Consider the following 27,473-nt stretch of genomic DNA (forward strand, 5'->3'; position numbering starts at 1 on the left):
ATCAAGACTCAGAGCCATGGTGCCTGTCAGCAAAATGAGTTGACACAGAGCAAAGAAATTCAGAGCTTTGCATCTTTCATTGTGCTCAGTCAAATCCAGTTTATACCGTGGTGTGCTAGAAGCCATAGGCACCTTTGAATTTATCAAACTCCTCTTGATGCAGTTCCTGTCCCTCTAGACAAATGTTGTTGTGATAAAACCCACCCGTGCAAGTGGCAAGCCATATTGCACTCGAACCAAGTGCAAGAAGGTCAAGAAATATATGAGCATGGACTTTAAACCCTACAGAGCCTGGAGGAGGAAAGAGTGATGGGATGCCCATGGAGTCATTGCAAAGGCTGTCCTCAGTGCCCACTGTTGTCCTGTCTCAGGGGCCAGCAATTCATCTGGCTTTTCAATACTGGCAGTCTGACCTATTTAAGGCTACATGCAAACTGTACAAACAAGCATTTGTAGGAATGTGAGTAGCTGTAATCCTTCCATCTTTCATTTTTAAGCCAACAGAAAACTCTGTCAGACTCTTGATAAGCAGCATTTTCATATTGGTAGCTCAACTTTTGGCATTTATGATAGCAGTTCTTTCTGTGGTAAAGAATGTATCTTGATTCTCCCAGGGAAAAAAAGGTATCAAACACTGCATAATGCAAAATCCATGTAGCCAAATTAAAATTAACACCTGGTGCTGAATAACTGGTTTGAGAGCACATATGTTTTAATATTCAGTTTGAGTAGAAAAGCTTACACTCTTCAGAAGAGATCCATTATATTCTTCATGGATTAGAATGATATACAGCATTTAGAGAGCTACATATGTGCCCTTTGCAAGGCTAGGCTGCATATCCCAGGGCATTTGAGGCATTGCAGAATATAGTTAACCCTGAGCCTATCTCTGCTGGATAATGGCATACACCTGCCAGACATCTAGGGAAAAAAATAACAACATGATACTTAGATTGGATTCCTTTTAGAAGGCCTCTCATTTTTGCAGAAGATATTTCAACATGTAGACAGTAACATTTGTAATTCAATCCTGCTGACTAGCAGAACTGAGCATTGGAATGATTTTTAAAATAAGCTGTTGCATGCTCGTTTTCAACTCAAGTTATTACAGTCTTAATTTGCCATATTACACACAGACAAACCTAGACTCAAGTCTTCATATTTAACATTAATACTAGCTGATGGCAATGAAATCATATTTAAATTAATAACTTTAGTGTTCATGGACCTAAGTGATCACTGACTTCCAGTATTAAAGAATACATTAATATATTCATTAATTAATTGTTGGCTGTTATCTTCATTGAAGTATTTCATGGAAGTAGTCTGAGCAATGCTGGAAGAAAATTGTGTGTTTTTCTCTAAATAGAGAGACATAAATATTGTGTTTGTCGTAGTTACTGGTATTGAACATGATTCTCAAAAGATATCAGAAGAGCTTCATGGATTTAAATGAAGGGTCCATATAGTTCAGTTCTCTGTCTCCAGTGGTATTGACAAGTGGATGCCTAGTGACCCAGACACACATAGCTTCTGCTTCAAGTTTCCAACTATTTTCTTTTCTGGGAATTTCCTGAGCTATTGACTGTTGTCTGTTTAGCTCTTTCCCTGTACCTGTGCATTTTCCCTTTGGATATAGATATCTCTTGTGTTCTTATCCTTTGACAGGGAGTACCATAGGTCATCACATGTTGCTAGGATGTCATATTCTTTTGTTTGCTTTGAACCCAAGTCTTTTTTTTTTGTCTTTTGGTGGTGTTTAGAATTTTATTTAATAATAGAATCATTTAGGACTGGAAACACCTCTAGTATCATTGAGTCCGACTATTAACTTAACACTGCCCAGTCCACAACTGAACAATGCCATTAAGTGTCACTTCTACATGTGAGTCACCAGAGACACAGCCACTTCTTTGGGCAGCCTGTTCCACTGCTTGACAGCCCTTTTAGTGAAGAAATGTTCCCTAAAATATATTCTAAACCTCCCCTGGTGCAACTTGAGGCCATTTCTTCTTTTCCTATCGCTTGTTACTTGGGAGAAAAGACTAACCCCGAGCTGGCTACAGCCCCTTTTGGGTAGTTGTAGAAGAGAGTGTAGGGTTGGTCTCTACCAGCTCATGATTATCTATTCCTTTATCATAGAGATTCCACACATACCATACTCAATCATTGTTCATTACAGCATTTTGATCATCTCTGTTACCCTTCTCTGAGCTTTTCCCCCTTTTAAAATGCTCTTTTTTCCAGGAGGCAAGTAGAACTGCACAGAGATTTTAAGTTTCAGGCAAGCCATGAATTTATATGATATCATTATCATTATCATTATAATTACCCTGATATCATTATCAGGGTGTTTTCTGGTTTGTTCTCTAATCCTTTTCTAATAATTTCTAAGTTTTTATTACATTGGTTTTGGCTGCTGCTAAGCAGTTAGATAACTATCTAACATATACTGCTTTAAATTAATTTTCATTGGTGTAGTTCATCTGCCATTTTATTGCCTTGTCCTGTATTTCCTTATTTCCTTCTGCCATCCTTCATAGTCTATCCTCATCCTAACCACCTTGAATACCTTCAGATCATCACAAAACTTTATCACTGGACTGCTCAACCACTTTTCTGGTGACATTGACCATTTACTACAAATGTCTGTTTGTTCTCCTTTGGTTAATTATCTGTGCTAGACCTTCCCTCACTCCTAATTGATTGAGTGGAGGCATGGAAATAAGGTTTCATTTCTCTTATGCTCTGAAGAAATGGATGGTTAATAAATTAATTACTAAAATGAAAATAAAACACAAAAAAAATCCAATATCACTCTTCCCCACCCCCCCCCCACCAAAAAAAAAGACACCCCCAAAACCCCAGGATTTTATAGTCTTTGCAGAGGGAAAATCTCCTGTAGTACTGAACAATTTTCATGGTAGTGATCCCTGTATGTCAGTGTGTCCATGACAGATGAAATTTATGCTGCACACATACCAGCTCAGTTCCAAGCTATAAAAATCAGAGCTTTATGAGAACGACACTGGAGTCCTAAGTAGCCTCTTCCTCCTGCTGTAGAAGCTGTCTTCAAATTGCTTTTTTTTTTCAGGATTATGTCAGATAAGGGTAAGATAGAATTTCAAGGACTGGGCTGATGTGTGCAAAAATCACACATTTGTGTGGACCAAAAAGAACATTTTTAACATCTAATATCTGTTATAGCAGATCTGTAGGTTGGTAGATTAGTTCAAAGCAAAATCCAAACTTTCATTCTGTGTGCTAGGAAGTGTAATCTGAGCTCCCTGTATGTCATGAGGTCAAAGTCTAGTCACTTGGGCTTTGAGTAGGTGATTTGACTATCAACCTCAGTAAAATAAAGGTCAGTCCGTGTTTCAAGTACCAAGTAATTTTTCCAAGATTGTAGAGATGGAATCCAAATTTTCGTGTATTGCTCTGAGGTTGGAATGCAGATGTGTTTAAAGAGTTAACACTGTGGCTCAATCAGAAAGAATGCTTGGCAATAAGAGGAAGCCTGGATTAATGATGGAAAAGAATTCTTAGCATTTTATAGCAGTGGGTATTCGAGATGAGACACGGCTAATGATCAACTAAAAAGGTATTTGCAGCTGTGGTGCTACCTCTCCCCATAATGCCAACATTAATCAAGGTTTTTCATGCAGCTTTCCAGTCCATTCTATTTTTCATTGTCCTGAATAGAAAAACAGAGCTCATGCCCTATTACACTGAGTCAGAGACCATACTTCTGTGTCACCAAAAACGATCATACTTTATTGATTTCTAAAATCTGTACTTTCTGTGATATGAAAGAAATCCATAGCAAAGCCCATAACAAAGCCAGTTTCATTTTTAAAGAAAAAAAAGCCTCTTGCAACCCCAAACTATAAATACCTCTGGGATGTGAAGCAGTTATCGGCATGAATTAACTGCTCATATATTTTATTTAAGTCTTGAATTACATCAAAACAGCAGCTATAATTACAGCATCTCTAAGTCTAGTTTTGGAGTCAGCCATCTTGTTGAAAGCCCTTGGCAGTGTGAAAAGCCAGTGAAATTGTGTAAGTCAATGTCCTGGCTGTTCTGATTCTGCCTTCGGAGTCAGAAGAAAAGCTTCATTATAGTAAAAAATGAAACATTTGACATACAAGTTATTTGCAGAATGGCTTCAATCTTTTTAAATAATGAGCCCCATTGAATCCTAACTTCTCAGCAAATGTTGATTATCTAAATTCCTTAAGTAAACTACACGTGATACAGCTTTTGAAACATGAACATGATCTTCCCTCATGTAAACAATCCTCTGCCTTTGTTGCCTGATGCTATCACATTTGGGTGCACATCCTTCTGCATTGCAGGCCCAAGCCTATAAAATGTTGCTATCAAATATCCACCCCGATCTGCAGATGCTTTATGCCTCTGCTTAACAGCCATGACTCATCCCGTTAAAGTCAACAAAGTTACAGTAGTAAAGTTAGGCGTGTGTTTGCAGGAATGGGCCCAGATTCTCAGAAGAATTTAGGTAACTCAAGATGCAGAGAGATGAGTAGTGAGGGAATTTCATACTGGTGTGACTAATCTCCCTAAGATCTCCTGAAACTGAGAGAGAGAGAGATGGAAGGTTTTAGCAAAGGGGCTTCAGGATGACTAAATTAGGCTCCTGTTCTGGAGCATCTCCTAAAGGAGCCTCCACCATTCCCTGTAATTTTAAGAAGTGCTTTGAATGCTCAGTCCTGGTCACCCGGCTCACACAGAAATCAACAGGAGCCAGAGCTGAGGGTGCCCAGCCAAGCCTTGCAAGGAGCCTGTCAGAGCAGTAGCCTGGCAGCTATTTCCATCTGGGCAGCTCTGGCTGCTGAGCTCTGGGTACTCGTGGCTCTGAGTGGTGCCCACAGTGTGACCTGCAGTGCCTGACATAGCTTTGCAATCTCAATGCCCCACGTGCAGCAAGAGCAGAGGCTGTTGACACAGGGTAAAGTTTGCTTTTCAAACTCAAGGACCAAAGTGGGAATAGCAGGAAATGGTTTTGACTTCTAAAGACCTGGAGTTTTAAGATTCTTTTAAATAGACATTATAGATAAAATTCTTCATTCTTAAATGTATAGGACTGACTAAATGGTCAGTTTCTCCATTTTCTGTGGTGATGTATAAATACCTGAAATTGAAGGAATAGGAAGCATGCAGTGACTCCTGCATATTTTAATAAATATGGTGTATTTTGAGGATCCTCCAACAGCCATGATTTTGCTGTATTAAATAAAGTAGATTTTTTAGCACTTTAATCAGATTATGATGGAACATTATGCAAAATATTATGCAATGTAATGCAAAGTAATTAATGCAAGCAGAGAACATGAGACAGCTGAGCAGCATGCATTTGGGTTACAAACTGCCTGCTGATTTTCAAAATTTCTTTCTTTCTCAGATAGTGGTTTCCCGTTCAGAATCCACAACTCCACATGTCAGCTTTCAGCTGGACTCCCACCCCATCTCTCCCCAGGTTGTTGTCGAGAATTCATTAGCAGATGATGGCTATACCCTGGTAGTGACTGGGAAAAAGGTGAGTGGTTCATAATCTAATCCTCCTGTGCTCTGTGTAAACCTCTGTTCACACTGCTGCTTTCTGCACAGCATCCTCATGGCCCTGCCATTCCCTCAGAACACTGGGGATTGTAAGTTTCCTCCAAGATATATTTATTCCCCTGCTAAACAAACTGGCAGCCTCATATTGAGAAATGCTTAAATAATGTAAGAGCTCGTGATGTAAACCAACAAAAGCCAGGAAATGCGAATTTTAAGGCTGAAAACCTGTCCCTAATTCAAGTGCTTGCAAAGACAAAACACACAATGGCTCAAGAAAAGAATAGTGTTCAGTTTCCTGGCTTTTCTTGGTTTGTGTGTCATAGCATTGTGACTTTTTAAGGACGGTTGTGTGTGCTAGAGTTACATACATGTCTTTAAAACTGTAAGTCAGTAAGGCTTGAAAATTACTTTAGCATGTAGTCTACAAAGAGTTAATAAAAGATGAAGAGCCATCATAAATATGCTATTGTCATAAGTAGGTATGCATTGAAGAACAGGTTTAAAACATCAGCAGATAATATTACGGATAATCCTAAACCATAATCGTAAGCAATAATTTGACCCCTTGAGTTCTATAAGGCCTTACAGAAATACATCAGCCATAAAGATTGTTATTAATCATTTACTAGAAATGTATGAGTTATTTATAAGAGTGATCTTCAGAAAATGTACAAAATAAATTTAAGGAAGGTCCTGAAGTATAAAGAAATATAAGGCACTTATATAGTAATTTAATTATATATTGATTTTAATATTTTGACCAAAAATAATTCTTACATGTTTAGAGTGACTATTTCGTAACTATCCTGATATTTTAAGTAATATAAATTTTAAGTTGTATTTTAGGTAAAGTATGGATTTTTTTATGATAGGTGTTAAAAAACAAGTACATGGGCAGTCACATGCTGTACGTGTGCCACAGATATTAATACAGCCTCACCAAAGTTGAAATAGCCATCATGCCTATTTTTACAAATGTATAAAGTAAGGCATACTGAGATACACTGCATAAACTAAGGCAAACTGAGATACTGGGAGGAGCACGCTGCTGCTTTCTTTCTCCATCAGCAAAAAATGCTATCTTGCTGTAAACACCAGATGCTGGTAGTAACTGTATATAACATTAAGATGCCTTTAGGGTTTCTCCCAAGCGAATTTAAAATCATGTCACTTAAATTACTTATAAGATCCTATAATTACTGAGCTAAAGAGAAGTCGAACTGTGGCTTGCACATCTGAAATCTGAGTAGCACCAGCATGCTATGCATAAATAGAGATTCTCCTTGCCACTTAGTGCATGTATTAAAAGGATCATCATGTCTCTCCATCGACAGATAACAAAGATCCCTCTGAAGGGGCCAGGCTGCCATCACTTCAGGTCCTGCAGCCAGTGCCTGCTGGCACCAGCCTTCATGGAGTGTGGCTGGTGCAGCCAGCAGTGCCTCAGGTCTTCCAAGTGCCCCAGCAACACCTGGACCCAGGACACCTGCTTGCCTAGGGTTTATGAGGTAAAGTGGTGGATTTCTTCCATTTATCTCTTGAGGGAAGAACAGTCTGCACTCTGTAGACATTTTCTATTCATGTAATCATGATAAGTCATCAGCTTTCCTCAACTTCCCCTCAGTCTTGATGTCCATGAATCCTCTGACTGGATGCACATGGTCTCCCTGAGTACTGTGGGCTGAGATGCTCATGGATGGACAGGTTTGTCTGATCATCCTTACCAGGATGCGAGATCCCTGGCCCTTCAAAGCACTTCTGATGGGGAAACAAGATGGGTCTGAGCCAGCCTGGCAGGGGTCTGACAGGAAAGCCAGTCACAGAAAGGAGCATCCCTTCTCTTAGGCTTCTCTCAGAGACAAAAGTGGAGGAAAGCACTTCCTGCCCAGAGCCACCACAGCCTGACCCAGCACAGGAGGTCCCTGGCTCCCACTCTTCATCCATCCCCATGCTGGCTCCAATGGTGGAGGAAAGCCTGGTGTTTCTTTGTGAGAAAAATCCCTTCTTTCCCCTACCCAAGCTCCTGGGGAAGTTGTTTTTCCATAATGTCCCTTCCTGGCTCCTTTTTCCTGTGGGTCCACTTGGCACCAACAAGGAACAAGCCTGTAGCTGCACCCCCAGGACAGGGGCAGCCAGAGGCTGCTGCCAGCCAGCCAGAGCTCATCAAGGGTGTGTGAGAACAAGAAGGCACAGATGAGCAGGGAGCTGCACTGGCACAGTCCAGCTTTAATTCAGCTATGCTTAATGCAGGATTTGTACTGTATGTATGTGGGACCAAATCTTCCCGTGTGAAGTGTGGCATGACTGTGAAGGCAGAGGTTTGCAGGGCAGTTGATGGACTAGAAATCTAAGGGAAGGACAAGCATAAAATGTTCTGGTAGCATTTACTGACACATTCACTTATGTTAGTGCATTTAAACTACATCATGTAGTTAAAAATACATTTTCTTTTATTAGAATACAACTTACAAACAGACATGAAAGTTTGATATGCCAAACTCTTAGAAAGGGAGAAAAAAGTGGGTTTTAAATAAATAATGTATATCTTTCATCCAGGCATATGATTTCATGTACAACAATATTTTTAAGTTTTAATGTTTTAGACAAAACTGCTATTAATCTAGAAAGAAGTATAGAAACACATGTTTACAGGGTTGGGTTTTTCCATGTTCACCTTTCAGACATGAAATTTATGATTAACACAGCTAAATTCAGTGAAAAAACAATGAAGAGTTATAGGAATCAAACCCAAAATGGATGGAAAACAGAAGGGGGAGGGGTGGTTTGCCTTCTATGGCCATTTGCTTAGGGCAAAGAAGATGCACAAAACTTGCTAATGCAGAATGTGAACAGTTTACTTTTCCTTTATACAAACCCACATTTGTTTCGAAATGCTTATATTAGATAGTGAAATAATCCTTTACAGCCTTAGTCTGTATGAGATTGAGTCACCAATTCAAAGGTATGCAGTGAGAATTAGCTCTTATATATTTTTCTTTACCTCTGCAGGCCCAAGGTGCTCACCTATTCTGCACAGTTTGTTTCGTCTTTTCTAGAGCTCAAGCACCCTTAATGTTTTTTAATTTGCAGACTTTCCAGAACTGGCTGTATATTTCCATAGATCAAAAAATATTTCTGAGGCTCTGAACTGCTTAGTTTCTGATTTTCAGAGGGGCTGAACTCATGTAGCCCTCTTTAATTTCAATTTTGAATGTGTTCACTCAGCAGTTTTAAGAACCAAGAGACTGCAGCCCTTGTGAAGTGCTGGGAAGGGAGCACACCTTGGATGTGGGGCAGTGGGAACAGTTGTGAGGCTGGGTGGGTGCTTCCATTCCCCATTGGCTCAGCCCAGCCTGCTCAGCACAAGCCCAGTCTACCCCTGTAATGAATATGGAGCTGTGACACTGATGGATCTGAAAGTGAATCTCGAATTACTGCGTGCCGATATTGGTAGATGTTGCTTCCAGAAGGCTTGTAAGGAAAAAAAATGCAGCTGGATACTTCAATCCATTGGATTGCTAGCTGTTAAGACAAATTTCATGCTCTACTGGACCATGACATTTAACATGATTACTGAAAAAAATATAAAACAGATTATTCATCATCTTCTGATCTGTCTTGAAACTCACATGCATAAAATGTAGAAACAAGCTAGTTTTGTTCCTAACAAACGGAGGATGACCTGCTTTGCATAGTATCTGAAATTCAGTCCAAACCTCTCCCTAATATTTTGCAGCTTTCAGAGGGACAGATTGCTTGAGATATGTCATATGATCACTTTAACCTGAGGGGAGCAGATTGCTCCCTGAGGGTCTGCTCCAGTGGATGTTAGCTAAGTCTTCAGTGATGTTTTCCCAGGTTATTACACAGAATGGTGTACAATGGGAAAAAAAATTAATTTTTCCTCTCAGGAGGGATGGCAGAGAAGAAGCCCAGTGTTTTCCCATGGAGTCCTGCAGATCCTTTATCTCTTTCCCCTCCTTTAAGCACTTTCCCTTGGAGCTGTGCGTTGGAAAGGAGCAGTCAAGTCTGCCCAGACATAGACAGCATAGTAGGGCAGGCGCTAAGACACATCCCCTGCACAGCCCAGCTCCCAGTCTGCTCCCATCCCCTGCCTCTGCCAGCAATGAGGATTTTCATCAGCCTGGATGAGCCGATGAGAGTTCTAGAGGGAAGCCAGGAGGGAGTCTCCTCGGAGATCACTTGGTGCTGGAACAAATTGCAGGCATCTGCGCGTGGCGTTCAGGTCACGCTGAAAGGTGAAGGGTGTAAAAGAAGAAATAAATTGGTCTCCCTTCTGATTCTTTGTTGTGGTTAAAAATCTGACATGGTTTGTTGTTGTTTTTAAAGTGAGTCATTTTAGCTGGCTTTTGTATCAGACATATCAAGAACATCAGGCCTTCTGCTGCCTGTTTGGGTTGGAGGCTTTGCTGTAAATTTCACATGTGGTTGTACACATGTGTTCTTGTCTTTGAATTAAAATGAATGTGCTAATGAAACTTTAATAAATAGGTATTTTCTTCCAAAAATATATTAAGTGGATATTAGCTGTGAACATAAATAAAAGGAAAACACAATGCTTTAAAGTTTTCCAAAAACAAAAAGTTAACTTTCTCCCTTAACCAAAAGTTCAGGGAGCAGCAGAATGACAGGACTTGCTCCATGTTATCAGTGGAGGTAACATAATATTTTTTGAATCCTGGATTTCATAGCATTTATAACTGGTTTGATTGTTTTCTGTTACTACCAATGCGATGTAAGTACACAGAAGAGGCCTAAAAATACCTCAGTTCAAAGACCAGGAGATTCACTGTCCATTCTTGTCAACACTCCCAAGAAAAAGTCTGGAAAACTACATTTGATTTTCAGACATTTCAGCATACAGAAAAAATGGAACAAATATAAATTTTGAATAAAAACAAGGGATTTTGGCAGAACTTAAAAACAAAACTTTAGGATTTTGTTTATTTATTTTTTGCTATCTACTTAGAGGTGTTGCCTCCTAAACTTGTTGACAAAATGTACTAAATACTTGCTACCCCTCAAGGCACACAGGTTGCTATCACAAGTCTCTTTTGCCATGTAAGATCACTAAAAACGTGTTCAGTACCTTCAGTTTTTATTCTGTATGGCTTTGTGAAGCCCTTATTTTGCTAACCTGTGGATTACATTTCAAACTCTTCAAATGCCACATGTCAATGTATTGTACAAAACATCGGGATATCCTGTACTCCCACAGAGCAATTTCATTTTCTGCTAGGGTTTTGTTATTTCAAAAATAGATAATGTGCTGAGATACTGAGCAGAGTGGAAAACTAGAATCTGAAGTCAAATCCAGATTTTGAAGAAGAAAACTCCAAAGAAACAAGGAAAAGTTAAACCTGTGAATAGCACAGATTTCATGGGCACAGAATGGCTCCGAGCTCATAGCTGCAATTGTGTGTCAGGGACTGTGTGAGTATCACTCCTTTTTAAAGGATTTGTACAAAAGTGCTGGTCCTGCATAGGTTCTCTCTTTGCTCCTTGAGAGCTGATTCAAAGCTCTTTAAAACAGAAAAGGTTCCTCCTGGCTTCAGTGCATTTTAAGTCAGACTCTTTGTCTGGTTTCTAATGAGGGCAGTAAATTTCCCCATATATAGTATATGGTATAATTCTTTTGAAGTATTCTTCAGCTGCCTTTCTATCTACAATAGTTCATTTGTGAGAGTCTTGAAGTATAGCTACAAGAGAGTTGAAAAGAAATGTGCTGTCTTACTGGATTTCCAGATGAAATAATAGCCAAGTATCACTCAAACACTTTCCTTTCAGCTTGAAAATTAAGCCGGGTCCTTTGAAGGACACAGCTGTATTGCATTTTAGGGGCAAAATTATTATCACTAAAGCATTAAGATACTTAGGCACTATAATCACAAGTATAAATTCAGTCTCTCATTCCTTTCATTCTTTTTTGTTTGTCTGGTGGTACTGGTATGTTTGCAAAATTGTGCAGTATTGCTGAAAGTCCTCATAATTCCTGAACTAATGTCTTTTCTTTTTGGTTGGTTTTTGGTGGGTTTTGGGGTTTTTTTACTGACAGTACTAACCGGTACTTTTACTGAGTTTGTAAGACTTCTATAGTGTTCCTACGTTTTTCCCACCATTGTTATATTTTACAGGACAATTTACAATACACACACACACACACACACACACAAAAAAAAAAAAAAAAATGTATTTCCTTTGTAGATTGTCTCTGTGTTTCTGAGGGGCAGTTTATTTTTAACTTGGAATTAGAGGTGACCAAATGTAAAATGTTTAAGGAAAGAATAGCAGAAGTCATGTTAACTTTATCACAGTCAACGCAATATTGGATTATGGTGTCTTTGAAGCTACTTCACTCTGAACCCAACTTCCATCAAGCTGGCAAAAAACGGTCATTTGGGGGCCCTTTTGTGTTCAGCATTCAGCTTCTAACAAAATAAGTATATTGTATGTTTAACACACCAGAAATAAGATGTGAAAGACAAGAACTGCAGGATTTAAAAGACTATTACAATGCACAGCTTGTTCAGTGCCCCTAAACACTATCTTTCAAAGCCTTCTAGTATAGGTTTTGTTATTTATTGCTACTGTCATAGAAAGCTCATAATGTGACAAATGAAAGGTGAAGAACAATTAAGATGAATGCTAGGACATAGTCTACCAAAAGAAATGCTTTTCTAAAATTATTCCTTTGCCCATTCTTTAGCTCCAAGTGAAGTTCAAGAAAATCTGATTCAACTAACACAATATTTTTTTAACAGATTCTCCCAAGCAGCGCTCCCATAGAAGGTGGGACAAAATTGACACTGTGTGGATGGGACTTTGGATTCAGCAAAAATAATAGATTTGAATTAAAAAATACAGTAGTTCATATTGGAGGACAAATTTGTCCTCTGGAAATGAAATCTAGCAACAAAAATAGGTAAGAAACCTAAAATATTAATTTTCATTTATACAGATGTTCTTTATGTGGTATGGAATTATTGCAAATACAAACATTCAGCCTATAAGTATCATCTCTGATTCTGAAATTTCAAATTTGAAGAAATCCTGTGGTTTAATAAACTCATCAAGAAAAACAACGCTCAAAATGGAGATTAAATAAATCTAGTTTATGCCAATAGCTCCTGCAGCAGGTTTTCTGATTTGTCTGTGAAATACTATTCAACATCTGTGAAAGCTGGCAAGAATGAATCTATTCAAAGGTTTGAAAAGGGGGCAGTTCCTTTGGCTGGGATCCTGCTGGGTTAAGTTGTGTCACCTCGGTCTTCCTGATCTGTAAAGCTGCTGCTCGAGAGAAGTGTGAGAAGATGCAGTTATTTCGTCATCCAGAGGCTTATGACCCCTAACTGCACCTCTCCTCCTCAGAAATAAGTATCTGAGGCACAGGGATAATGGGTTAACTTTAAGACAGAGGTTACTGTGATTGTTACCTTGCAGAAATACAAATTCAGTAAATATCCTCTCTCTACCACCAAAGCAAAGCACAAATCATGGCACAGCTTTGCTGTTCACATACATAGCAGTGCAGATACTCCAGCAAGTGCTCCAGAAGTGTTGAGCACTCTCCTAACTGCTGTTCTGGACAGTTTCAATGGAAACAAGATGATTTAAGGAGACTAGATTATATATGAGACTATGTTAATGTAATATAATACATTGACATATGCTGCTGCAGAAGTTCAAGTTTAAGTTTTGGTAATATTTACTTTTTTTATAACAAGCTCATGTATATGATTCATTTTTTCTAATGCTATTGTCTGCCAAAATTTGATATTTAAAGGAAAATTTTTACAAATCCATCAGCCATTGAATAGAGATATTTGTTTTTTCCATCATGCCTCTTTTTTCTAAAATATATATGATATACTAAAATTATTTTCTGTGGCCAAGTATTATAAAGTCCACAGCATTTGTATTTATTATTAAGGATGAGGGCTACAGTTCTTTTAGCTATTATTTCTGAAATGTCTGTGGTGCACATAGATTGATGATCTGTTTAGTATGGATTCCCCACTATTATGAGTTTGAAGTAGTTCTATTTTAATATGAAAAAATCAATCAGAAAAAAAATGTAATCCCATTTTTTTCCTTGTTTTCTAAAGGCTGGAATGCACAGTTCCTGCTGCAAAAAGTCCAGGTTTTAATATATCCAGTAGTGTTTCTGTTGGACATGGCAAAACACTATTCAATACATTTTCATACGTGGTAAGCACTAGATTAAACTTTTATAGTCAAAATTAGCTTCAATATTAACTGTTAGTGACTCCTCATGAGTCCAATCCAGCATAGTAAATTCTGTATCCATGTTGGCTTTATTGTTACTTCATGGTAATGTTAACAAATGTTTTAAGTCCTCTCAATATTTTGAAAATATGTTCATAATCCACTGGTTTTATTTTTACCTCCCCTTAGAATCCTGTAATAACAAGTATATCTCCCACCTATGGCCCCAAATCTGGAGGAACATTGCTGACTGTAGCTGGAAAATACCTAGACAGTGGGAAATCCATAAGGATTTTTGTTGGTGAGCAACCATGCACTTTGAAAAGGTAATGTACTAACTAAAACACAATGCCTTTAATACTGAAATGTCTTGATTAAAAAAAACCAAACTTAAACATTTGCTTTCCTCTTCTTGTGTCACTTATTGGGGAATTTATAATAAGCAGTAAGTATCCTGAGTTTAGGATACTTAAAAGATTTCTAAAAGGAGCTACAGTTCTCTGGAAGTCTTGTTTATTCTCTAGTGTCTTCATTAACCTCATTGAAAGGTTGCATAGAGAAGGGTCAAATCAGCTTCTAATGGACAAGAAACTGCTTATTTCCCATCATTTTTGTCACCCTGATTCCCACACACTCAGCCCTCTCTCTTGTATTAGCAAGAGCTGCTGTTCATGCAGCAACTGCCAGTGAGCAGCCAGTGGGCACAAGTTACCATTTCCTACTGCCTGCCTGGGTGGAAACCTGGCCAGGGTGACAGTGTCCATCCCATGCAGAGGAGCACTATTTCTGCACTGCTATCAGAGAACAGCCTACAAAACAGAGGCAGCATCAGTTTGGCAGCATCATACTTCTCCTGGTATTTAGAAAATTGTTTTGGAGGTTTAAGCCAGAATTTCTTGTGGCTCTGTACTGGATCCAGCAGGAGCTCAGTCACAAATCTGTGATGTGTTTGATCACCAAACACAGATTCTCCACTATGGGTAGACGAGTTCTGAATTTGGTAGCCATTCTACCATGGCATAAATCCAACTTGGTTCTCTGCTTAGGAACAGCAGGGTGATTCCAGAACTGTCACTTCTGTGGACAAGGCAAAATCTGGCCCATTGTGTTCCTGAAACAGGACATCCAGCAATTCCTCTGAAATTTGAGCATCATCTGATGATTATGGAAAATCATAGTGGTTAAACTTCACACTTGTGGAGACCACGGGGAAGCAGTAGCCTATAAGTTAACACAAGACTCAGAGTCAGGAGAGATTAAATTTATTCTTTACTGCTAAATAATTTATTGTATGTTCTTGATCAAATCAGCCAAGTCTGACTAAATCAAGAAAAAGGATTTAGATATTCAAGTGTGATCACTAAAAAGATCTTCATGATTTTTCCGTTCCTTAACAGTTAGGGTTGCATTTCTTGGTGTCTTTGTCAGCTAATGGAGAAATAAATAAACCTTTTGGGAATGATTCATTTGAGACATCTACTATGGGGGTGGGACAGCAGCCAGCTCAGATGCAGATGTTGGTCAGGTCGACCTCTAGGTACTGAACAATAGCTGAGACTTTCCCAGTAAGTATCTCCAGATCCCCTCTTTCTCACTAGCCGAGTTGTCTGGAGATTTCTGTGTAAATCTTAACCAATTTCTCAAGGCAGGTGTTTCTCTAGCTAAAAAGGCAGCTTTCTCCAGTTCTGAGGGCAGCTAGAGCAAGGTTTACTTGTTTCCTTTAAGAGATGTTAAAAACCTTCCAGATACAGATTAATTAATTGCTATCCATTATGGTGAACCCCACCTTCCTGGAAAGCTTCAGAGGTTGTAGCAAATGTCCCTTTTGTCTAATTTGGAGACCATCTCTTACATTCTATGAGAAGAACCTCACTTGGCCCATGGATGTGCTTGGGGCCAAATCCCTGAAACCAGCTGGTAGAGTTACATTTACTTCCCAGTCAGTTGCCACCCTTGTCTTTGATGTGCCCTGGTTCCTCTGGCCACATTTCATATGCTTCAAACTTCAGGATCCTCCTGCTGTCCACTCACCCACTGAGCTTAGTGTAGGAGGAAGAGGACTTCCATGGCCAGGCATGATAGCAAGGGAAAGGTGAATATCTCAGAGACTCCACTGAATTCAGCCATGTCTTCTTGAATTTTTTCCTTCTTTCTCATTGCCCTCTGCTTGCCCCTCAGCATCTGGTACATACCACATGAGCACCCTTACTTGAGGCTTTTAACACAGCATAAGTCCTGTGGATTTGAAAGAGGCATTATTTGGTTACGGCAGATCAAATCATTCTCCTTAAACCTGAAGTGTGCTCTTGTTTTCCAAGCTGGAAGCTGCCTTTGCAGGGTTCAGGGGCTCATGGGGTTGTCACCAGTACCGGGACAACACCTTCCATCAGAAAGGTGCAAGTCAACTGAATTAAGATTAATCTTGATCTTAAGCCATACTGTTGCAATTTCTACCTTATGTCATGCTTACTTGTTGCAATCTGATTATCCAGCAGGAAAATCAATGACTTTTTTACAAACAGATCCTTAGGCAAGGCTGGGGCTCAGTAAAGGACAGTGTTTTAAGCCAAGTACATGTTTTATAATGGTGACAAGCAATCTGTTTTCAGTCCTCCCAGCATATCGGCGAGCACTGTGGAGTGCTACACTCCAGCACAGCAAATTCCCCAGGAATATCGTGTGAGAATGGAAATCGATGAAGCTATTCGAGACACAAGCAGCCATTTCACATACAGAGAAGACCCAGTTGTTTTAAAAATTCATCCAGCCAAATCTTTTCTTAGGTGAGTGAAATTTTCTTATATAAATAATAAAAGCAGCAAATGAACGAAGAACGGCTATGCTGCTCAGCAATCTATCAGAAGAAATTGCATTTTTATCGCTATCTTCCGTGCCAATTGTTTCTATTATGGTGCAGTTGCAGAGGGCAAATCATTTCCTTTCAGAGGTGAAGGAGAAGGGGGAAGGGTGCTTCTTTTCTCTTTGTGATTTCACTCCTAGCTGCTGCTGAGCCTACCTGTGATGTCCCACTGAGATACCCACTGCACTGCTAAGTGTGTCTCCTATGCTGTGTCTGGACATTACACTGATTGCTGAGGAAAATCATTTAATGTGGCAAGTCAGCGGACTCAGGAGAACAAATGGGTTTTAAAATAGTCTAAATCCAGTGCTATATAAACATTATGAATATATATGTATGCTAGTATGTGTGTGTTTTCAAGTGACATATGGTCCCAGTAGCTCTAATCCAAGCCATCTGCCTTTGCCAAAAAAATGTCAGCAGTAAAAGAGTCACCTTTTTCAGCACCACTGAACACAATAGGTGAAATAAGTAAGTTAGCAAATACAAAGTACAAAAAAAGCTACCTCTTTTAAAATTTACGCATTTGTTTTATACCCTGGCTTATCACAGTTTTAAAAATTATTTTTCTTTTCTCTTTTTGATTAGTTGTTATAGTAAATGTAAAATCTGTTTCCCAGAAAAATTATCTCACTGCTCAAAGCTATGTATTTGCATTTATCCAATGCATGTCCCTAATTATCGTTTTATGTTATCATTTACTCTAAAATATAATTTGTAATTAACATTACATTATCACAGCAGTCATTTATTCTACTTATCTTCTCTTTTTCTTTTCCTTCCTTTTTTTTTTTCTTCTTTTGCTAAATTTTCCTAGTGGTGGAAGTACAATCACAGCTCAGGGAATCAACTTGAACTCAGTGTGCTTTCCTCAGATGGTGATTACTGTACCTAAACTAGGAATGAACTTCTCTGTGGTGAGTCAATCTTAGAGAACACAATCTGTTATCTTTTCATCTTGGTATAGTGAATGGTTGTGAATTTTCAGCCCAATACTTTGACTTTTGCCTTGAAACTTTGGGGCTTCTACTGATATTTTGGTGTTTTCTGCAAAGGCTGTTTTCACTGTACAGGAAAAATTCAAAACAAATTTGAAATTAAGGTGAGGATAAAACAACTGTTTCCAATAAACCTTTTCCAAAGAAATAAGGCTAGTACAGTACCTGATAAGAAGATTTACATATTTCAATTTAACAATACAAATTGAATGACTAAACATGCAGCAGTGCAATATAGATGTATCAGATTACGCGACAAGTTCAGGCACTACTGTGATACTCAAGTGGTGACTGTGGGTACATATCAAAGGAAGAGGAGGAGTAAATATATAAAATCAAAATTAAGTATTATTTTTAAGAATTTCTGATTGCCAAAATCTCTTTTGGGGAAATCTGTCCTAACTTTGATAAGTTCATTAAGTTTTAAGATGGATTTGGGGTCTTGCAATTGGGTACCTCTGCTTAAACAGCAGGTGTCAATCAGAGATGTAAGTCTTCTTTTTTTTCTTTTTGTTCCTGAGTCAACACTACACAGTGTCCAAATCTAAGACTATGTCATCTTTAATTCTTATAGGGCAAAGATGGCATTTGTCATCTAGTTTTACTGAAACTGCCTTCTGTAAGCTTTTGTCTACACAGCTGTGTTGTACCTCCAACATTTTCTTATCCTGTAAGGTTTGTTTAGTTTGTTTGAAGCTAAATTGCTAAATTGACCTACACTCTTTATGACATGCTACTTACTGTTCATATTCTCAGCTTATTTCTAATGATCATCATACACTGTTTCCTGAATTGAATTCTAACTATTAGACCTAGGTTTGCTCAATGCATTTTAAATGGTATGTCTGCAAATTTGCAGTCTTTCATAGCTTCAAGGTCATCATATTCTTCATGATCCTAATTTGTATAATATTATGAGTGTCAGGACCTGAATTTCCGCAGCATGTAGTCGTGGCTTGTAATTTAATAGGTTCAGATTTTAATCTAAAAATCAGTTCCTTTCCAATGTAACACAGTGTTAAGTGTTATCAAAAAGTCACTTTACCCATCAGTCAGAAAATAAAATCTTTCAGTGAAATCTACAAAACTCAAAATTTATTAGATTTTGAGTAATGTGAGCATAATTATTTCTAAGCACAAAGGATTTTGAAGGAAAATATTGTTGCTGAAATCAAGTCTTGAGATTTTGCTTTGTGCAAAGATCATTTGTTTGCTTTTTCTATTCCCCTGTGGGAATATGCAATATTGTTTATCTTCAGGCCCTGATACTGTACACCCTGTCAAATATTTAGGACTTCTTAGAATCTGAACAGATTTGAAAGATCTGAAGTTTTAAAGAAAATACACTGTCCAAAAGTGACTGGCAACTCCAGGCAATAAACACCATAGAATTTACTCTTTCCCCCAAATATTGGGGAGCAATCTTGAGCAGTGTTTTGCTTTCATTCTGCCTTTAAGTTGTTGTTGAAAAAAATCCTGGACTTAGTCAGAATTATCTCCTTTACTCTTTTTCTTTTCATACCATGCAATGTGTTTGACATTTGGCAACAAACAAATCTCCTGCCACTGCTGATCTCTAAGGAATTGAGATTGCCCCAGTGTATGAGCAGGTGTACACAAGGTCATTCTCCCTGCACAAAAGGTGGAATATAACCTCAAATGGATTATAATCCAAAGTGGTTTATACTTTGACATTGCCCAAGCAATATATTTTTGCTCTATTGAAATTAAAGGCTTCTGGCACTCAGTTGCATTCTCTGCCTCAGTGGCAGCCATTTGTTCTGCCACTATCCTCTACCTCAAGCATATTTCTAAAGGAAGAGTATTAATTCTCAGGTAGAAAGAGAAGATTATAAGTGGCGTAACAAGACTGTACTGTGTAACTGAGGAAATTTCTGGTGGAGGATGCCTATGGCTGTAGTCTTACCCATCCTGCACTAGAAGTTCTGGGCTCTCTGCATGGGAGATATACCAAAAAACCCCAAGTTCATCCAGTCATTATTAAAATAAACAACAATGAGGAACTATTTCCAGCAGAGATCCAGACCAACTATGCCTTTTATAAAGGAGAAGACAGGTTGTTTTCCTGAGCAGACCAAAGAAGTGCTCAAGAAGTGCTATAGCTGAGGTAATGAGTCTTTTTGCTTCCTTAATTTGGGAGAGGATAGCTAAATGAATCATTTTTTAAATTGTTATTCAAGCCCTTTTTCTTTTCAGTTTTCTCTCACTAGCCTCCTCCAAGAAGCTGCTTTTGTCAGCATTCAGAAACTCTGGCTCTTGGGAAAACCAAAGCCAGCACTGAGACACATCCCAAAGCATCAAAGGAAAGTACAGCTGGGAGGGACACAGCAGCCAAGCATGGCCCACTTCCCTGTGCCAGGAGCAAATGTGCCCAGACCACTGCCTACCAGATACTTGTTTAGGCTGTTATTAAAGCTCCTTGTGAAAGACATTTCACAATCTTGCTTAAACAAGCTTTAGAGAGAGCTGCTCTACCTGCTTACCTAGTGGTTTGGAAAGACTTCTTTCTAATAATTAACCCAAATCCTGTGGCTAATTACCTATCTTCTTGTTTAACCCTCTGTGGAGACAAGCAACAGATTATAGGTCCCTCCTGCTAATTTTATATATTTGCACTAAATTATGATTCAACCTTTCTCTTTTCCAGTCAAAACAACCAAACCACTCCAAACTCTCCTGATAAATGCTGTTTCCTAGAGCTCTTCTCATTCTTTCACCCACCTCTCAGACCCTAAGACTGGCAGTGCCCAATTTAAAATGGGTCTCACCTTTTTCTGTCAGCTCTCTATCCTCAGGTGTTTTGTGGCCTAGAGTCCTGATGGAGTCACAATGTAGGTGGAGGGTCATTTCTGTAAACAGCAGGAGCTGTTGGGGATGCTCTGCATCCCAAAGTCTCAGGGAGCAGAGCCAGCAGACATGCCCTGAGGCATTTGCTTTTCTCTGCCTCTTTCCATCCCAGTGGTAGAGGTGAGTGGTACAATTGATGCAAAAGTTTTTCTGGAAGAACTTCCTATAAGAAGAGCAGTTTCACTGAGACGGAAAAGTTTTGGGCACAGTATGCCAGCCCCCATAGAAGAAACATTTAAATTGAGCTTTTCAGCTTTCATGTTTGTAGTTTAGTATCTCTGAAAATTTTTCTTCTATAGAGCAAAAAATGCCTTGTTTCTATTTTACTGTATTTTTTTCATATTTATTTAAATTTCCTTAAAATTGTTCAGTACTGTGTTCACACTTGTTGCATTTATATTACATTTTATGTTAATACTGTCAAAATAATACATTTTGCCTTCTCTGAATTTATTTCAATGAATGAAAAAAATGTATTGAACCATATGTTTCAATAATTGCAATGTGTTTTTTTTTTTAATTTCTATTTCATGAGTTCTTTTGATCATTTGTTCCAACTAGGGAAAAAAATTGGAATTTAGGCAGTGTTGCATAAATTCCCAAAAGCTCTAGAGAATGCATAAGAATACGGAAACCTTCTCACTTCTGTTCACATATCCAGTTCCTGTGTGAGGTACACAAGCAGGGAAGCAGCTTGTTCCCTCCTTTCATTGTGCCTGTAAAAATACCCAAGGAATACAGTTTATACCCAAATACCCAAGGAATACAGTTTAAACCCAATACCCAAATACACAGTTTGGAATAGTGTTTGATCAGGAACCTGTGCTGTAAGTCATGCTAGATGACTCTTCTGCTTCTGAAGCACTTGGGAGTAATATTTTTTTCTTTGAAAGCCTGTAGTTTGCCTTGATTCCCCCAAAGTGAACAAGTGGTCATTTGGGGATCCTTTCTCATAGCATTTTTAATATGCCATCTATTAGCTAATTTCTATATATATTCCCTCTGCCTAATCTCTTCTAACAATGAATGTCCCAAGATATGCAAGGCTGCAAAACTAAGAAGAAGCATTTTTATTACATGACCTTCAACAACTGATTCTGTAGCTATGCAACATCTTCTCTTTCCACAGACTTTTAATTATCTCTTCAGTAAGTAGTCTTTTGATTGTTCTTCAGCATTTTTAAATTTTTCCCTGCCACATGCCATTTCCTGTTGTTTTACAGGACAATTTTAAAATAGTCTAAAGTTCATTCAATGTTTACAAGTCTGTAAGCAATCCGTACTCATATTCATCAAGATGCCTAGAATTCAGCAGTGAGTGTCTACCTTAGATGTATTAAATCATGATAAAACAAATTCCCTGTTAAGTGTGGGCAGTGAGTGTGTGATTACTGAAGATATTCATGATTCCCTATCCAAAGATTCCTAGGCTTGGATCCTCTATCTCTCTTGACTCTGGGGCACAAAGCTGCCACAGAATCCCAGTGAAGTTTTCCCCCACAAAGGGGAAAATTCATCTTTCTTTCTGTGCCAAATCTGTAGCTCACACACATCTCCTGCCAAGAAAAAGGTATAGCAGGGGATGTCAGGGGAAAGCCACTGTGTGAAATCACCAGGGTGCCAGGGATGCAGTGCTACAAGGTACATTGACCACCCCAAGGCCAGGGAGGAATTTGGACTCCCAGTTAGTATTGACCATGTTGTGCAAAGGGCTGGCTCTCAGACCCAAGAGCAAGAGACATTTTACTCTACCTTCTGCTCTCATGATCTGATAGACTAGAAGCATCATCTCTCATGCCTTCATCCAAGAAGAAAACTAAAATACAAAGGCTATCAATCCATCAGGATCATTCATTGTACCACCCAAAATGGCAGCAAAAGGCAATGAATTAGCTGAAAAACCCTCAGGATATGCTCTACACAGAAAGGTCTTCTGAATGGGCTTCTCTTCATGTTGGATCTGTATTTTCTTCTCTTTCTATTGAGAAATCATCCTTTGGCAAGGATGGTTGGAGAGTCTCCAGGTCTGTCTTTAACTTCATTCATCTTTCATTCTTCACTGGAACTCCAAAAGTTTACTTTTTATGAAGGAACAAATTGGCCCTTTTCTCCTTTCTGACAGCTGCAGATCCTGTAATACACACCCAACTGCCCCTCTCTAATCTGGGTCAGCTGCTGAGAGACCTCTGGAGCTCAGAGATCCTCCCTCATACTTTTCCTGTTGTTCTATCAGATGAAAAAGAATTGGGCACTGAAGTTCAGGTTCTGTAGGTCAGGTTTGAATTAATTGCCTCAAGGGTCATATTTTACAAATGGAACAAGAATACATACCTTAAGTGATGAGTCATATGCATTGTGCAATGGATTATTATTCCCTTTGGGGTATAGCATTTACTTATGCTTGTGAAATGCTCCATAATTTTTATAGTTTTTCTTCCTCTTTGTCTTCAGATGTAGATTATTGTCACAAGAAAAATGTAGGCTTAGCTTTTAAAGTGAATCTACTTTAAAGTTTAATTAAATAAAAGTTAAAGGTGCTGGATGATAGGCAGTATCTTAATTGAGAAGGCAATAGATTGAATTAGGGGGGTTTTCTTGGAGATCCTCAATCCAATATTTCTTGAAAACTAAACCGTCATATTCTTCAATTGCTAAAACCAATTTCAAGGTAAAAATGTCATGTCAAATCACGTACCAATAAGGGCATTGCAAATAAGATTTTTCTTGACCTTACCAATCAGTCACATTGCATCCCCTCCAAAGAGTATTATTAGATTTTTATCATTTTCTGAAAGCTTCTGCTTCACAGACCAGCCTGATAAAGTAAAGTATCTGATTCTAATAGATAGCCACAAACAAAGTTATGAATACCACTGCTATTCATTTAATGGACATCACTACTCTACAGTAGATAAAGAGTCTAATGAATTTACGTTAATCAAATAAATATAATGATTACTTGGGACATACTTGGTTGCATAATTATATATATTTTAGTAATTATTTTTAAGAATTGACACAATATGATAGATAACAAATATTCATACATCATGGAAAAGTATGGCTTGATCATCCATTATACTAATGATGCATCTTATTATTTCCATACTAATTGAAATTCATTTCTAGATCTATATGATAGAACAAAGCCTGAGATATGGTCAGTGTTGTATAACAAGGTATTCTAAAGAACAATCTGATACTATAAGCAAATGGAGCAAAAATTTGCCTTGTCTTGTGTCCCACAGTTTACCTTGTTGACATGGGGGTTACAAAAATATTTCTGAATTTCTGCTAGGAATATAAATGGGATGTTAGATACACAGGTGCAAGTGCCATTAGCATCACAGAGAGCTCCACCAAGTTATTTAACTGAGTGTCAAACTCACAGCTCACAGGCACGTAGGAGCTCTAAAACTAATGCTCAGAATGTTGAAAATGTTTCCCTTGGCGGATTCAAGATTTCACAATATTATTCACAGAAACATGAATTGCTGTGGTGATAACAAAAACCCCTGATTTGCAGCTGGTTTGCAGCTAATTTAAACCCGCTTTTCCAGCTAAAGTGGGTATATAGCTGATACAGCCTGAGTGATTTGAAACAGCAAAATTACCTTGCATTAATTTAAACTAATTTCAAAGCTCTTTCAGGCAGCATTTGATAATGAGAACAAATTTATTTTGAAAAACAAAACAGAAAAATATGTATTTTGGCCTTCTCTGGATGCACAAAGGTATTCAAGAGCATTGTTGATCTCCCAAGGAAATCTCTTGTAAAACAAATGTAAGCTTTATGATGACAAGGAGCTTAGCCCCATTCTTTCTGGAACATATGTCAGATATGCTCCTTTATATTTTGTAAAAAAAGAAAAAGTTCTTTCTTCTCTCAGGGCACAGTGCAAAAGGGACTATTTACAGAAAGTTTGTAGAGCTGGAAAAGAAATGCTTCTGTGGAGCTGAAGCAACTCTGTCTGTGCCAGAAGTCCTTCAGCCGTACCGTCGGTAGGCAGCAGGAGGGGCAGGCCAGGAGGGGAGTACACAGTACAATAACAAACAGCCCCTCTGCAGCTGGTGTGGTGCAGTCAGCACGCACCGTGCCTCCCACTCTAGGGGCTGCTGACATTATAAGCAAAGTACTCCCGTAGAAACCTTCACAGTCCAGACAAAGCTGACCCTTCTAGAGCACCAGTAATCTAATTAAAGATTAGATGGTTGTCTAAGGTGGATCAGATGGAACCCACTATAGATGAGCTGTTGTCCCTGTCCACTGCAAAGGCAGTTCAGACGAGTCCTGCATTTTGTACTGGATCACATCCCCATAGCACAGAGCATCCTCTCAAAGGACTTCTGATCATGGGGTGCAGCTTCCCCCCATTGCAGGCTGCCATGAGGAGTAGTGGCAGAGTCGGGCAGGTGTGGCTTCGTGCCTGCTGTCAGTCTGCTCCTGCAGCACAGTGAGGTGAAACATCTTATCCCTGCTGTTCCCAGATAGAGTGCAAAGCATCTCCCACAGGCAATGCTCTCAGCAGGAACTTGCAGGACTCTACCTCAGCACCAAGTGCCACACATCTGGGGCCTTAAATATATATTTTTAGAAAGAAGATACACTTTGCTGAGCTTTTGTGGCCCAGAATTCGAAGTGGCTTTGGCTCTAAAGCCCTTTCTCAGAGTCCACAGTGCCTTTCTGGAAACATAGCAACTTGGCTGCACTGTGGGTAAACAGTGCTTTACTTCTGTTTTCCACTGTCCCAGTTAGTATTGTTGGCTTTTACCTTGTCCTCTGGTCCCTTACTATTGCTTTGGTAGTGTAAAAGAAAGAGAAATCCATGTTGCAGTCACTGTGGCAGGCTGGGTAACCTGAACTATAGCTGCTCGGTACACCAGGCTAGCCTCCTGATGGTCCTTGGCTTTGGAAATCATTTTCCATTAATTATCTGCAAAATATTTACTTTAAAAGTGCTGTGAACAATCAGGCCAGGAAGCTTGTTTACTTGAACATTTCCTCAACAAGAGTGCAAACACCATTGACGTGAAGTTTTTATACTTTTCTCCCAGCTCTACATAAACGCTGTGTAGCACGGATCAGGATTTTGCTTTGGTTAAAGGAGAACAAGACCCTTGGTGTTTATTTTTTCAATATATGTGTATTGTTAAAGAAAATTGCATTAATCAGTGACTTCCTCTCCATGTAGATACTGCAACTACCTCTTTTTTTTTTCTTATAGGCATGTAGCCACCGCTCTAGCTCAGAGATAATCTGCTGTACTACACCTTCACTGAAAGATTTCAATCTCCAACCACCCTTTGTGACCAAAGTGTTCTTTATTTTTGATGGTGTCAGCTCCCTGTACTTTGATTTTGATTACGTAAATAATCCTGTATTTAAGCATTTTGAAAAGACAGTGTTCATCTCAAGAGGCAACCAAAATGTTCTGGAAATTAAGGTAAGAAATGCTGAAATAAGTTTTTCAATTATTTGCAAGTGCACATCAGCAGCACAGCGTGGAAGAGACGTTTTGATGAAATAAAGGAAGCCCCAAGGAAGCGAGGGCAGAGAGAGCACTGTGTTCAGTACTGCATTCACCCCAGCCCACTTGTCACCATTTAAAAGATTCAGAGCTGAAAACAAAGATATGTGTGTGTACCAGGGTAGTTGTTGTCATCAGGTTAAGTGGGAGAGGGGCTTTCCTTTTCCTCATGGGAGGACCACGCAGCATCAGCTTATGAGTGCAATAGGCTGCACCACCAGTTCAGGATTAAACATGGCCAGGAGCCCAGAATATGAAATATGTGGTCTGTGTGTAAGCCCTGGCTCTTACTGTCCCATGGTTATGTGTCCTTCCTCACAAAATATGTGGTCTGGCTTCTTCAGTTCTCTGGAGCTGAGGGAAACTCTGGCCTGTTGACAAAGTCACTCATGAGGATCAGTCACTGCTGTAGCCTAAATATTTATGGATCCATGAAAAATGCAAAGTTGATGCTGAATGCCTATTCAAAGTGCACTGAGAATAGCCTACATAGCACTGAGAAGCATCTCTTAGGAATTTGGGGTCCTCAAGAGCACAGGTCTCTCTCTACTACAGTGCTGTGGAGAAAGTTAAATCCATTTTGCGAGAGTCCAATTTCTTGAAGTCTAGTTTTTTCTGAGTATTAAATAGAAAAGTTATAAATATGGGTATTTCTAGTTTACACTGAATGCTTATGAAAAATTTTTGGTATTTATATGTTATTTACATAGATATCTATAATCTATATAAAATATAATTGATAAAAATGTTTTATGGAAGATAATCAGTCCTAATACTTAGGTTATTTCTTTGTGTCACTCCTGCATAGCTCTGTAAGCCAAAACTTTTACCTCATCACAATGAAAAAAGCTTGAAGCCCTAAGGTCTTTGAACCCAACATGGTCCAGTGGGCCAACTTCTGGGCTGCAAGACATCAGAAGGATTACTTCAGAATTCCTGTCAGCTATGCTGAGTTCCAGTCAAACTCTGCATATTAATCCATCTCTGCAAAGTGTTTTAGGCAAATACCAAAGAATTATTGGTCTGATTTTTACTTTTTACATTGTTTTTTTCTACTTTGAGCTCTTAGCCATGCAATCACTTCTTCCTCAATGCAGAGCAAATCTCTTGCTCAGTTATGGAGAAACAGAAAGAGTTCTGATGTGCGGGTCAACAGATCTGGGAATATATAGCTGCTGCATGGCTCAGTGCCTCTGTGCAATGACAGCAGTGTTTTCCAGTATTTTCCAAGTCATGCATATCAACCAGTTGGAAAGAGGACTAGTTTGGAAAAAATTTCAGAATAATGTAGATTGGAAGGAACCTCTGGAGGTCTTCATAGTCTAACCCCATTGCTCAAAACAGGGCTGAAATAAAAATTAGGTCAGGCTGCCTATGGCTTTGTATAAA

The 27,473-nt window shown here is 38.9% G+C and overlaps 1 protein-coding gene across 1 annotated transcript in view; it reads left to right on the plus strand.

Moving 5' to 3' along the window:
* MET (MET proto-oncogene, receptor tyrosine kinase) overlaps positions 1 to 27,473 on the plus strand; it is an 89,753-nt gene that overhangs the window by 39,409 nt on the left and 22,871 nt on the right. Inside the window, exons 4-11 of the mRNA XM_077178967.1 lie at positions 5,426 to 5,560; positions 6,918 to 7,091; positions 12,366 to 12,526; positions 13,710 to 13,812; positions 14,020 to 14,156; positions 16,440 to 16,613; positions 17,508 to 17,607; positions 25,782 to 26,000. Coding sequence (XP_077035082.1) covers positions 5,426 to 5,560; positions 6,918 to 7,091; positions 12,366 to 12,526; positions 13,710 to 13,812; positions 14,020 to 14,156; positions 16,440 to 16,613; positions 17,508 to 17,607; positions 25,782 to 26,000 — 1,203 coding nt within the window. The remainder of the gene's footprint in view (positions 1 to 5,425; positions 5,561 to 6,917; positions 7,092 to 12,365; positions 12,527 to 13,709; positions 13,813 to 14,019; positions 14,157 to 16,439; positions 16,614 to 17,507; positions 17,608 to 25,781; positions 26,001 to 27,473) is intronic.

This window comes from Agelaius phoeniceus, chromosome 5 (genome assembly GCF_051311805.1).
Source record: "Agelaius phoeniceus isolate bAgePho1 chromosome 5, bAgePho1.hap1, whole genome shotgun sequence".
Lineage (NCBI taxonomy): Eukaryota > Metazoa > Chordata > Aves > Passeriformes > Icteridae > Agelaius > Agelaius phoeniceus.